Below are 13,881 nucleotides of genomic sequence, written 5' to 3' on the forward strand. Positions count from 1 at the left end.
GGAGTAGCAGGAGGTCCTGGTCTATGGACCCGATCCGCCATAGAGGTGATGGGACTTACCCTGGGAGTGGTTGGGTGATAACCCCTTGTGTCCAAACTCTGCAGAGTTTGGGAACCACCGCAGGTGCAGGCCACCAAGAGATCCGATGTCGCTTACATAATCCGGATATTGAGTCTAGAGTCATGTAAATGTGTTGTGGTGGTCTATATGATTCTGGCGATAATGAGAAAGATTGTGTGGTTTCTGTTTATAATTGAACTGCATGATTCCTTAATCAGATTAGCTTACCCTTGCTTTTTGTGTTCTTGTCTTGTGTTGTATGTTTCCTTTTGCGATGATCACCTATTCGGTGGGAGCAGATGTGGTTGCAGTGTCAAAGGCACTTCTGGAGGATGAAGAGCCATCGTGTTAGTGTTGAAGAGGAGGTTTCCAGTGGGAGCTTTAGCAGTGGTCAGTAGTACAGAGTTTATTAGTTTAGTTTAAGTGTATAAGTGATATATTTTTATAGTCATACCTTTTGTAAGACTGTATTAATATATTGGGTACACTGGATTATCTGTTTTGGAACTATGATGAAACTCCCTATTTTTATTAGTTTTAAGCTGCTGAAATTGGGATGTTACATTAATGATACATTTTCTTGTAGTATATTGATTTAATTAAATTCTAGAAGTAAGTTACTATATACAAAGTAGATTTATTATTTAAGTGTTTAGAAATATTTCTTTATTTTATTTTTTTTGAATGTGTTGGTTATATGTGTATTACACATTTGATAATAAATATATAATTATATTAATAAAGAGAAATTAGACTCTTTTTTTTCTAAATTTATGTTAAATAACATCCGCATTTATTTTAATTTTAAAATATATTATATTTTTATGTTTTTAGTAGAAAAATACTTATATATTTTCTTTAAATTTTAAATAAATTTTGTTATACTTCTAGTAAGTGAAACTTGTCTTTTTAGACTCGCTTTTCGTGGTTATCTAAAATATCGTATTAACTAAAAGTTAAATAAAAATTTATAAAAACTACAATATAAAGTTAAAAAAAACATATAAAGAAAATAAGTATTCATTTTATTATAAAAAAACAATAGTTTCCTTTCTATTAAGCTTTTTTTCGTTATAAAAGCTGCTTTTGGGTTGTAACATGTCTTGTCAAACTCCCCTTAGAGTTATAAATGTTATTCACTGTAAGTAATGAATATCCCCTTTTTATTTTAAGTTCGTAACTAATTTCGGGTCTGGATGAAGAAATAGTACTTTTCTTTTTTCTGTACGACATAAAATATGAAAGATTTTTCTTTATTTTTTCTTTCCACTCTGAACAAACTTGTTGGAACCACCTGTGCATACTACACAGGGATATCTCTCTTGATAAGAATTCGAACTCTGGTGCATCACATTCTAAATTTTTCTATCATAATCGTAGGATAATGTTCTTGCTGCTAAATAGAAATGTAGTCAAGATACAGAGATTCATGTGAAAGTAGAGATAGAAAAGTGAGTTGTGAAACGATTTTTTTTCAGAAAATGAGACTTTTGTCCAACGAAATTTACGTGGTATGTTGTATAAGTTCAAGAACTAGTAGTAAATAAAGAACACCAGTTAAGATAACAGAAGAACATTAATTGCAAGTTGCTTTTGTTTGTACATATATCTATAGAGGGGAACCATCATTACAGATGAATGGCTCCTACCTGCTTCATGTTCAACTGCTATATCTTCCTGCTCTACATTAATGTTACTGGAAATTTTCGAGTCTCGTCTCAGAAGCCATCTTGCTGATTACAGCAGCAAGAAGACAGTGAATAATGATACTCTGAAATGCAACTCATTAAGAAAAGAAAGAGATTGTTCCCAGTTACATGTCCTCTGGTAAGCTCATACGTAGAAAATACAAGCTGCACAGCCAGCAATACTCTATGTTATCAACTCTTGTTCACATAAAATGTGGTAAAATACTGTGAAACTATTATGATAGATTGTAACCATTTAACTATTTCTTAAATGTTTGTTAGAGAATATTCCTCAGATGTTGTCCACTAAATGAGAAAAGTGGTGTTGTGAAATTGAAAATCACACTTACTTTTGTTGTCACCTTAGTTTGCATTAAAACAGTTACAATAGAAACTAAATGCAGCATGTCTTTCAGACGTTTTTTCAAGTACCTTGCAGACATGAAAGCCATGCCACAAAAGACGGCCTTAACAGATTGTTTTTGTCCTGCATACTCAAAAGCCAGTGGTATCATTTCGTGAAGGGTTAGAAAAGCCATGACTCCACCAACTGTTAATCAAATTAGAACCGTCATCAGAAAATATTCATACAAAAGTTCCCACAAACAAATTCTAGAAATCGTGTTTGTGCTAACCTGCTCCAAGAATACCCTCAAGAATCTCAGGATTTAGGCTGGTAGGGAATAAACAGGCTACAGAGAAGGAAGAAAAAAATCATCGCACTAAGTTCAAAATTATTAACTCGCACACATGTATAACTTCAAGAGTGTTAAATATATATCTTTGCAAGAAAACCATTAAACAAAACTCTGGATTTGAGAGAAAAAGGGATCCAATGTTAATTATGCCTAATTATTTGTATGATGCGAAGCAAAGAAAGCACATCATTTACCTACAATTACCACACCCAGTGGCTCAGCAAAGCCGGATAGTGATGCCAATTTGAATGCCTCCCATTTACTACCACACATTCACAAATGAATACAGAAAGTTATCATTCAAATTTCCAGTTATTGGTGAAACACACAAACATAATAAACAACAGAGGTTTTATGATCAATAAATTGTTGTATAACAAAAGAAAGAATAACGCTTTGTTAATGACATCGTGTGTATGGAACATCTTAAGCATCTGATTCGTATTCAATACTCTTACGAAATCAACAATAAACTTTTACAATAGAGTATACAGAATCCACGAAGGTTCTTACCTTTCTGTCGCAAAATACACGGGAAGTGCAACAGCAACACCCTGAAAAAATAGAAGACTGTCATAAATAATTGTTTATGTGAAACGCAAATGATACTACAAAAATAAACTATAACATTGAGAGAGATATCAACTTTTTATATGAGTAAGATTAAAGTTTCATTTTTTTTCCCATGAATTATTTCCTAGACCCATCAATTATAGCATATAGTCACATGACAAAAATTCATACCTCTGGGATGTTGTGCAGTGCAATGGCCAGGGCAAGGTTAAGACCAACACGAACTCCCTGTTAAAAGAAGACACAATCATCAAAATTGAAGTGAAATTAACTATCATTCATATACTAATATATATATATATATATATATATATATATATATATATATATATATATATATATATATATATAGTAATACTTGGCCAGAAAAATTAGATATTTGTAAATGGTACGACATGAATTCAATATATCTTTAAGTCTATCTCAAATAAACAAAAATTTATTTTTACATCAAAATTTGTATCTATTTGTATATTAAATTTACAAAATGTAGGTTATCTTTGGTCCAAAAGTAGGATCCTTGATGAAAATTTCAAACATTTGTATCACCTTCATGGATCCAAGGTATACTGCCATTCCTTCTGGAAAATTATGCAGACTTATACCTGTAGGTAAAATGAAAATGAAAAGCTAGAAATCAACTTAACTTATATGATGAGAAGCAAAATTAAAATTTGTTCCACTCCCTAATGGAAAGTGTACCTATGGCTGTGATAACACCACTGAGTAAAACTTGACGGCGACGCCTTTTCATAATGCCTTTGTCTCCTTCATGTTTCTATTTTCAAGAGTGTTACACATTCATTATTAGTATTTTTATCTGTGGAAAATAACTTAGCAACCCCAATGCCATTTTTAAAAGTTCATTCAAACCTTCGTGCGCTTCTCATTTGAAATGGGAGGAGCAGGTTCTGGTTCTGGTATGAATTTGGCAACAACAGCAAAGAATATGACACCAGCAAAGAACTAGAGAAAAAGAAGTGAAAATTTATGGTGAGAAAAAGTTTGAAGGAACATTGTAGATTAATCGAATTATGATGGAAGAGGAGAGAAGAACATACCCAAAGGTTCCCTCTTAGGAAGCCAAGTGAGTTCAAGGCATTATGAGTGAGATCAAAGAATGATATACTCAGCATCAAACCAGCAGCAAAACCCTTCATGGAATCAAATGCTTTTAGTTACTATGCTTCACCATGCAAATCAACCAATTTCAATTATAGACTTCATCAAACAGTTTATAAATCACACAGCTTTGAGTTTTGCTATTATTTTTCAACTTTAAATGAAAGTAGCACATGCATTATCAATAAGAATGTTGAGTAAAATACATAAGAAAGGAAAATTCTATGAACAAGTCTTTAAAGTTTTATGTTGAAAATAAGATAACTCAACTCAAAAATGGTATATCTCCTTGATCTATCCTAATAAAAAAAATCTCAATAATATGAGAACCACTTGAGAGATAAAGTGTACATTGAACCTGAGGGATATATATAAATATATATATATATATATATATATATATATATATATATATATATATATAATAAACTTTTTATGTATATTCATATATTTAAAAAGTACTTTGTAAAGTAAATTTTAAAAACAATTCAAAATATAAATTCATTTTTGAAAATATACTTAAAATAAAAGTTAATATGTTTATTTTATTATAAAAAACATAAATATTAAAATGATAATTGATATCTTTTGCAAAGCATACTAATTATTTTCATATACATTCTTATAAGAAACATCTAAGTCATCAAATTTTTCTCTATTTTTGTGATGTTTTATCTTTTCAATCCTCAATTTCTATACTTTTTTTTTCTTTCTCTAGATCTTTCCTTTTTTTAGAAATAAACTAAACTAAATAAGATTTTATATTGAAAGTTATATAAAAAAAATGTATATTAAACTTTAAAGTTTTATGTTAAAGATTTGTCTTTTTTATCTAATTTGACTAGTGAGAATTTGAAAAAAAAAAAGCCAAAATATATCTTAATAAATTTATCTGTTTTATCCTTCAAAACATATGGAATTTCAAAACAGATAAAACAAAGTTTTCGAGTTGGAACGACAAAATTCACCTGCAACAGTCCAAGCACCTTCAAACTTGGAGCTTTACTAAGGATTACGAAAAGTGCACCTGTTCCATATACAAAACTCACAATAACAATGAATATATTTTTGGACATTTTACTTAAGTGTTTAAACGCAGTAGCGTAACCAACCTAATACATTATACATGCAATGCTTTTAAGTTTGTCAAAATCTACAACTCAGAAAAGTTACAAATATTTTTGTTTCTTCAAATTTTAACTACAAATATAGAGGGGATTGCATTGAAAACATATATCCAAATAAAAACACGATCTTGAATTAGGTTTATAAACTCAGGCCTTCATAAATTAAAAACATGGGTTCGTATATTTTGAAAAATATGATAAGAGGGTGATGGAATGATGAATGAAAGTCGAGAGAAAAGAGGCAGCACCGATGGAAGTGCTGAAACCACCCACAGATGAAAGTGCAACACCTAGCAACACTTGAGAATCCATGAACATGATAGTAATAATAATAATAAGGAAGATTAATTGATGGTGAAATGAAGGGGGAGAGAGCAGTATATTTATACATTCATGGTATTTATTATTATATTATTTTTATTTTAATGAAAGGTGTTGGAGGAGGGTTTGAGTATTCCAATAGTGGAAGGAAGTGCAACTCAAATAAATTAAGAAAGAGATGAATTGCGTCATTGGTCCACGAAAAGTACTTTTTTATCTCTCCCTTCAAAATATCCCAATTCTTTCTTCTTCTACTCTTCCCTCACACCACAGATTACTCACTTTTCTTCAATTTTGATGGAGTAGGGGTGGTGAATTGAAAAACAATGCAATAACATCTTATCTTGCATATCTTCTTCTTATAAATACTTCTAGTAATCTGTGGGGTTTGAAAAGAAATACCCTATATTAGCCCACTTTACAATTAAGGCTTTGGAGGCCCATGTCTTCTGGGCCTGCACTCTTGATGCGCTGCCGCAATATTGTGAACGCTGTATATATTAAAAAACATATTAAAAAAGAAATTAAAAGGGAAGTAATTACTGTAAAATTAAATTAAGTTGGGCAGAGGGACTATTCACTCTAGTATGATTCTATTTGTCTTTCTTTTCCTCTTTTTCATTTCATGGGCACATTCAATAGCACGAGAAACTTCTCCGTTACATCGCGTTGTTCCGCTTCAGCTTCAGCCATGGCGGCTTAGTCTAATTCAAAAATCCTAATTCCAACAATAATTTTTCTACTCTCTTTCACTTTACCACTGCAAATGGCTTCATCACTGGCCCTGCGATTCAGATCCCATCTCCTTCGCACCGCCTCACTCCTCCCCTCTTCCCTCCGCCGCCCTCCATTCCAACCCTCGCCGCCACTCCTCTCGGCCCAACGCCTCCTCTCCACGGCGCGCCGCGCGGCGCCACGCCCGCGGAAGTCGGTCGACATCGGCGCGCGCGCCCGACAGCTCCAGACGCGGCGCCTCTGGGCCTACGCCCTGACTTTCAGCGGCCTCGCGGGGTTCGTGGTGATCGTGCTCAACAACTTTCAAGACCAGTTGGTGTTCTACATCACTCCCACAGACGCGCTTGAAAAGTACGCGACCAATCCCTCCAAGGCGCGGTTCCGGTTGGGAGGCTTGGTCCTCGAAGGCAGCGTGGTTTACCCGGCGTCGAAGCCGGAGGTGGAGTTCGTCATCACCGATCTGATCACTGACATCGTGGTCCGGTACGAGGGGTCCTTGCCGGATTTGTTCAGGGAAGGGCATTCCGTGGTGGTGGAAGGGATCGTGAAACCGTTCACGGAGGAGATAAAGAAGGAGGTGTCGACGAATAACGTGTCCGAGAAGGCGAGGAAATTAGAGTGTTATTTTTGTGCCGCGGAGGTTCTCGCTAAGCACGATGAGAAGTATATGCCGAAAGAAGTTGCCGCTGCTATTGAGAAGAATAAGAAGATTATTGAAGAAGCTGCCGCTGCCGGCGTAGCGGCGGAGGCACCCAAGACCACCTAGATAGGATATTCACGGTATTGATCAATTTTTGAAATTACAGATAGAGTGTCGTCATTTTTTAGGGATGTGGATGGATTATTTAACTATAGGATGAGAATTTTTATAGAGTAATAATTAGGAAGGAATACGGATTAAACAGAGGAATTTTGATTGATTGTTTATTACATGAGGCAATTGTTTCCTGTTGTTGTAATGCATTATTGTGCGATTATATTTCTCAATAAATGTTTAGCCAAATGACAATGAAGCTCTTTTTAAACGTCGCTCTGAAAATAGTTTTAGTTACTGCTGGTTGTATAATTTGGTGACATGTTTGGGTTAAAGTTGGGCCCTTGGATTGATATGGTTTAACACTGGTAATGGATTTGTGCTTTCATTCCCCGATTGTTAGAGTTGTCTCAGAAGTGCATCTGATTCTGCTAAGCTGAAGTTTGTGCAGTGTTTTGGATCATGATGTGAATGCCTGGAAATGGTGTCTAGTTACATAAGCCAAGATTGTTGGGATCTTGAACTAAATTTGATGATTTTAACCTATTGCCATTTAAAAATTTGAATTCCACTTGGGGCTTAAGTGCTTAACCTTAGTAAATTTTGTGCTGTGACATAGTTTATTTATGGACATAGGCCTGAGTTCGTTTTTGCTGGTCTTAGCGTGTAAGAGGTTTTAGGATCCAGAAGATTAACCTTCTTTGTATTCAGAGATAAGAGGGGTGCAATGTTAAAAGATGTAGCCATGGTTAAGTATTCAAATTTCAAAACATCCGATACAACTTTGATATGTACTTCCTTGTTATTTTCATTTTCCATCTTGCCCTCATTATGTCTACAATGATAAAAACGAGAATTAGGGCCTTAAAGCAATAGATCATGAATGAAGAACTGGGCAACCTTAAAGCAATAGGGTAACTGGGCAACCTTAGCATTGCATTTGGCTTTGAATAGTTCTGCAATGGACCATATGCAGTGTATGTATCTAAGAAGCATTGATATTTCACTGATACTTTTTCTTTACCTTTGGACGCCTCTATCTTGTTTCTTTTTATAATTTCTAAACATCCATACAAATAAAAAATGGGATGCCGCAATGATTAGATAAATAATGGCATTAATTGCATCTATACTGAGTAATGCTAACTTGCAGAACACTGATATCTGTATTTTATTTTAGCATCTGTGGTTTTAGTTAATAGTATATCAATTTTCATGTAACATAGAAGTTACTTATTATTTAATAAATTTGCTGCATCCACGTTTTGGTGTCTAGTCTAGTCCTGTTCTGTATCTTTGCTTCCATGGTGTTTATAGTCTAATGGAGCTACTATCGTACTACGGTCCCTGTTACACTCTTATATTCACCAGTACTTAGGCCTACATCAGTGATCACTTCATTTCACTGCTTTTTCTTTCGCAAAATGTGACACGAACAGTCTTTCTATTCTCCCCTGCCTCCACTTACTAAAAGTCGAATGGTGATAAAGAAAAAATAAACAAAAACGAAGCTTTACCTGTGTCTAGTCTTCATTTTTTTTTTCCAATTTATATACGATTATTAACTTGTGATACGTGTAGAATTAAAATTTCCAGCTCTCGTGGTAAGTGCTAAGTGCCTGCCAGACACAAACGAATGAGTGAATGAATGAAGATGGATCCTTTGGGTGGCAATTTTCATATTTTTTAAATTTGACTTAAATTCTTATGTGTGTGTGTATAATGGGCATTGTCGATCGGTTGGGGCGGTCTAGTTTCTACCACAACAAACAGCTTGCTACTTTGCAAGCCTGCATAACTTTTTGGAAGTTCTTTTTAAGCACTCAGTGTAAAATGCAAGTCGGATGGAATATAAGAATTTTTGTTTAAAAAGTTATAATGAACTTTACGTTATAGTATGGGCAATTCACGGGACGATGAAAGTCACTTCCTTGCACAGATGATGAAAACCCCAAAAAAAAAACTGTACTTTTGAAATTCAGGATAAAGCTTAACCTTAAAATTCAAACAGTAAGCTGAAAAACTGACTGAATATATTTTTCTTGATAATACTAATTCAGGAAAACATGAACTGTTGCACCAACTAATGAGTTTCACAGAAAAACTAAGGGGAACTGTTTCCTTTCAAATGTTAGACGGGTACCACGATATTCTTAAAGCAAGTTACCTTAAAATTAATGACCTTTGAGAAACAAGTGTTATAGAAGGAGTGCTTTCACGAGCAAGATTTTGATTAGTATTTTAGGATGTCAATCATCAAACAAACCGAGTCAGAAGACAACCATAAAGTGTGTCGTGTGATGAAAAATGACCCAGATTCCATACAATACTAGGAATCAAATTGGCCGAACCATTTTGAACTACGTTTACAACATACATGCACGCATATCTTCAATGATAAGAAACTACTCAAAACTAATAACATTTCTATAACCATGCCAACGAAGTTATCGTAGCCAAAATCACCACAACCGTTTGCATGAACTTGGTTGTTCTACCAATATAAGCATTGTTTGCATGATTATTATTTTCGGACTGCTGGTTGTCGGAGGGTGTTTCTGACGCAGGAGGAGGTGGAGAAATGGGAGGAACATCGCAATTGCCAAACGTAGCGTTTGCCTGCATTTCATTGATAGACAGTTAAATACTAGGTTAGTTTTGAGAGCTAAGGTTTCCGATGAACATTTTGCTAGAGTTTAATACTTTAATCTCTCTACATTTCGCAATATAGGATCAAAATTTCGTTACTTTACATAGGTAAAAATGGAGTAATAAGTAGTAACTACACTACACATGAGGTGAAAGAAAATCGAAACCAAACCTTGCAATAGGCAATGTTGCCACACCCACAAGTGAGATGGCCGTTTGCTTCATCAACTGCTTCTGGTGCTCCTCCGCCATCACTCCTCTTTAAAACATCATTATTATCATCAATAAATTTCGAATGTTTTTTAGGCTAAGTGGAGAGTAATTAATGATTAAACTGATGAGTGATTTGATAAGAAGTTAGACAAGTAAAACTACCTGGTAATAATCAACAGCAATGAAATTTGGCCAACGATTGTCGGCTGCATCATGACAAGTCTTCATCATGGAAAGCAGTGGAGCCGAATTATCAGCACAGGCTTGAGTTCGATTAGGAGCAGAATGAAAATAGTTGACCAAAACTAACGATCTAGACTTCGTGTTCATCGCAGGTGATTCTGCACGGCTTGGACAAGAACCATTTTTCATCCCCCCATCTCCATCTGTAATTCCCACGCATAAGTTAACCATGATTAATAATCAACACTCAGAAAAAATGTGTCTTTAAAACATGTTTCCAACAAAAATGCAGAGGCACAGGTAGGGAACTTACATTGGTTTTCTACAACGTATGTCCACTGATAAGCAATGCCCTCGGAAGCTTCCTTGGTTGATTTGGAAGTGAAGACCACTAGGCGCTGATTCTTCTGAACCATGTCATCAATAGTTGGCCAATCTCCACCGTTCTTGGGCATGCGAGACACTGGGAACATGAACTTGCTCAGCCCCGAAGCTTTGAACAAGTTTGTTAGACCCTGAGAGGATTTGACGTAGTCCTCAATGAAGATGGTGATAATTTCAGATGGATTTGCATCCAGAAATGACCGCATGTCTTTAAGCACGTTTATGGCAGGTTGCTGCACATTCGTATGGAAATTTCAATGTTACAACACGACAAATATTTTCGACCAAACTTCTATGTCGTACATTATAAATTTGAACAAAGCAGGGTCCCTTTCCACGCACTTACAAATGCAGTGAAGTTGTAACATGTGCCTTGGGCGGAGTGACATAACCACACATCGTTCAGGAAATCATACATATCTAACATGAATCCTCTCACGCCGTTCTGTCGTAGATCCAATAAAAAAAAAAGTCAACAAGCAAAGAGATTGTGAGTAAAATTACAAAGGATTCATAATCGTATATCAAAGCATCAAACATTAAACTATTCTAATAATGTTAGTGCTTTGTTTTTACACTACCTCCCTAAATTTAAAGGAACATTTTCACATTTTTTTTTCTCAAATTCATCAAGATCTTTATCTTGAATTTAACCGGTCGAATAATTCAAATGGATTATACTACATTGCTAATGTGATTAATTCATTCATCACATCAGCAACTAAACTTAAAGTGTACTACTTATTTGTTAAAAAATGCATACCCCTCCAAGACTTTTTCTCTTTTTTTTCTTAAAAAAAAAAAGTCAAAAAGACAAGACAGCTAGTGTATGCTTGAATTATTTTGCAAGTGGCACATGATTCACACTGGCCATCTATGTTTTTCAAACAAAAAGGGCCACTGTGTTTAAAAGTTACAAAATTCATTCTGCACAATTTAATAAAAATATGATTAAGATTAATATTAGTTCACATAAAACTTTAAAATTGAATTTGTTAAAATCAATACTGCCATAAGCAAATAAGCACTTAAGCATCCATTTGTTTATGCAGGAAAACTGAGTGACAGTGATTTATTTTCTAATAGACAAACGGAGGTTGAGTACCAATTCCCAAAGCAAGCTCTATATATGCTCTGTGATAATTGTATTTTTTTTATATCCAAAAATAAGATATTCGATGTTTCAGTTATAATTTATACAATACAAATTCATAATTTATAGAATACAAATTGATAAATTTATCCAACAACTACTGGCGCGTTTGGCTTCTGACTATACCAATTAAAAAATGTTGATTCACATGGTAAACGAATGCAAACAAAGACAAAAACAATAAAGGGATGAAACCCGCCCAATGCATGTCGATATGCCCAGAAGCTTAGTAATCCTTGCAAAATGCATAAATTCCTTTCAATTTATTTTTGTTGGTTTTAAGGAAATTAAAAAAAAAATGTTAAGATTACTACTTTTAGAAACAAGCCTCTTCAAATAAATTTAAAACCCTTATTATTATTATTATTATCTTTTTTTGAAAGAAAAGTGTTAACAGCATAAATTTTACGAACTTTATAAATTTATTTTTATTATTTATTTCTGAGCTTTGCCACGTAGGTTTGTTATTTACGTATCTTCCCGTAATATTTTTTAATTTTCACAATTAATGATGCATCCCAAAAAAATTAATAACATAATTTTGGCGTCAAATTTTTCAAAACAATCTTGTTGACTTTGTATTATTTTTTATAAGACGTCATTAGTTTACTAGAAATCTAATAACCCATGGATAAAATATGAGGTACAAAACATAAATAATAAAATTCATAAAATGATGATAGTTTATAGATAAAATGTAAAATTGAGGTTATTATTTATATTTTCTTAATTAATAAGTATTTATAGAAAAGTTATATATACGCAATCACCCTTTGAGAATTGCGAAACCCAAAAAGATACCCTTCTGAAAATTGCTGAGTATATTTTTTTTCTTGGTTGTCGTATGCCATATTCCAAATTTACTAATTAATCAATAACTTAATACCTGTTAAATAGAATCCAAGTTTCAATCCCTGAGCAATTAGCAAGCGCAAGCAAATAATCGCTATTCTCTGTTTTGTTTAATCCGTGGCTGCACATTATTATTCCCTATTCCCATTTCCAGATTATTATGATTAAAAAACAGGGACAGAGAATCTTACTTTGAGTTGTTCAGCAACAGTGTCATCTTGGTTCATCGGTGCTAAAATGACGGAACCGGTGGCCGATCTAGCTCCGGCAAGAGCAAAAGAATTATGAGTTGTGAGCCATGAATACCGGTTAAACGGTAATCCATTCACCTGAACGGAATCCAAAATCCAAAATCCAAAATTCAAAACCCAAAACCATTAACATTGATTCGAACTCTGAAACAGAAAAATTGGGAAAAGGACCCCTAACCTTAGAACTGGGATTCAAAGGTTGTATCCGCGAACATCTTGGTCGGGTATTTCCATTCGCGGCACATGTCTGGCAGCTGAGTCCTTCATCGCATTTGTTGTCCGACCCGCAAGTTTCTCCGATCTGCTACCTCGGACTCAGTTACAACAACATAAAAAATAAATCTAATGTACTTTTATTAGAAATTAGAAATTCAGCCTTTATTAGAAAAACGACCTTGGAGGCAGACGAACAGGTGAACAGACAGAATGCGATTAGCACAAGCTGCGGTCGGAAATCACGGATTCCAATGCTACTGTGTAGCCTCTGCAGAAAATGAAACATCATATGGATTTTCGATACACACTAGGAAATGATGGATTAATGTGCGAAATTGAAAGGATTCAGAAAAACGATGAGGCAATCATATGAATATTTAATGTGAATATTAATGTAAGAAAGCAAAGCAGGCATATAAGTTTTGGTTACCTTCATTCTGAGAAAGTTTTTGAGCAGAGAAACTTGTTTTTTGAAAGAGGAAAGTTTTTACATCAATAAAAAGGACAGTGGATTTGGTAGAGGGAAGGTGAGGGTCGGAAACTAACAAGGTAAACTCTGATATTACACAACAACTCGATTAGGTATAGTGCACACTCTATCTTACTATTCTATTCTCCTGCGTTGCCTTTATGCATTGTTTTTATTTTACTGTTTTTTCTTGTCTTTTAAAGATCAATAAAAGAATCATATTTTTTCCTTTGAAACGCGTTTATCAACAATTTATTGACATAGAGAGCAGAAAAAAAAATGTTTTTAAAGTCCCCAAGAAGTAACAGGAATAAAAAAGATAAAATAAAAGCTAAAAACGTTTGGTTCAAGAAAAATATAAAATGAAAGATAAAGAAGAAATAGAACAATTAAAAAATAAAATACAATGTATTAATAGAATCTATTCATTTTT

The 13,881-nt window shown here is 34.1% G+C and overlaps 3 protein-coding genes across 3 annotated transcripts; 1 reads left to right on the forward strand and 2 right to left on the reverse strand.

The window, feature by feature from the left end:
- Positions 1–1,600: 1,600 nt before the first annotated feature.
- Positions 1,601–5,622, reverse strand: LOC114170106 (zinc transporter ZTP29-like). The gene is made up of 12 exons (XM_028055592.2): positions 5,517–5,622; positions 5,110–5,168; positions 4,081–4,173; positions 3,893–3,985; positions 3,722–3,797; positions 3,569–3,624; positions 3,191–3,247; positions 2,960–3,000; positions 2,641–2,708; positions 2,384–2,440; positions 2,181–2,298; positions 1,601–1,913 (listed from the first exon to the last, which is right to left on the reverse strand). The coding sequence occupies exons 1-12, from the start codon at positions 5,584–5,586 to the stop codon at positions 1,874–1,876; spliced, it is 828 nt and encodes a 275-aa protein (XP_027911393.1). The 5' UTR covers positions 5,587–5,622; the 3' UTR covers positions 1,601–1,873.
- A 550-nt stretch (positions 5,623–6,172) lies between these two features.
- On the forward strand, positions 6,173–7,349 carry G1 (transmembrane protein G1P-related 1). Its single transcript, XM_028053575.2, has one exon. It carries the CDS (start codon positions 6,356–6,358, stop codon positions 7,088–7,090), a length of 735 nt encoding a protein of 244 aa, XP_027909376.1. The 5' UTR covers positions 6,173–6,355; the 3' UTR covers positions 7,091–7,349.
- Positions 7,350–9,276: 1,927 nt separating this feature from the next.
- On the reverse strand, positions 9,277–13,611 carry LOC114168483 (PI-PLC X domain-containing protein At5g67130-like). Its single transcript, XM_028053321.2, has 9 exons — positions 13,410–13,611; positions 13,158–13,247; positions 12,942–13,064; positions 12,704–12,841; positions 10,854–10,952; positions 10,437–10,740; positions 10,103–10,326; positions 9,900–9,986; positions 9,277–9,697 (listed from the first exon to the last, which is right to left on the reverse strand). Exons 1-9 carry the CDS (start codon positions 13,413–13,415, stop codon positions 9,506–9,508), a joined length of 1,263 nt encoding a protein of 420 aa, XP_027909122.1. The 5' UTR covers positions 13,416–13,611; the 3' UTR covers positions 9,277–9,505.
- Positions 13,612–13,881: the final 270 nt, after the last annotated feature.

This window comes from Vigna unguiculata, chromosome 11, assembly GCF_037176805.1.
Source record: "Vigna unguiculata cultivar grain cowpea cultivar isolate G323 ecotype 2 chromosome 11, ASM3717680v1, whole genome shotgun sequence".
In the NCBI taxonomy this organism is placed as follows: Eukaryota; Viridiplantae; Streptophyta; class Magnoliopsida; order Fabales; family Fabaceae; genus Vigna; species Vigna unguiculata.

Coding starts and splice junctions, on each gene's coding strand:
- LOC114168483 (XM_028053321.2), bottom strand. Junction 12,842..12,941: donor CTTTGAATCCCAGTTCTAAG/GTTAGGGGTCCT, acceptor GATTCCGTTCAG/GTGAATGGATTACCGTTTAA. Junction 10,327..10,436: donor ATACGTTGTAGAAAACCAAT/GTAAGTTCCCTA, acceptor TGGGAATTACAG/ATGGAGATGGGGGGATGAAA.
- G1 (XM_028053575.2), top strand. CDS start 6,356: ATGGCTTCATCACTGGCCCTGCGATTCAGATCCCATCTCCTTCGCACC.
- LOC114170106 (XM_028055592.2), bottom strand. CDS start 5,586: ATGTTCATGGATTCTCAAGTGTTGCTAGGTGTTGCACTTTCATCTGTG. Junction 4,174..5,109: donor AGGTGCTTGGACTGTTGCAG/GTGAATTTTGTC, acceptor GATTCCATGAAG/GGTTTTGCTGCTGGTTTGAT. Junction 3,986..4,080: donor TCCTAAGAGGGAACCTTTGG/GTATGTTCTTCT, acceptor CTTTTTCTCTAG/TTCTTTGCTGGTGTCATATT.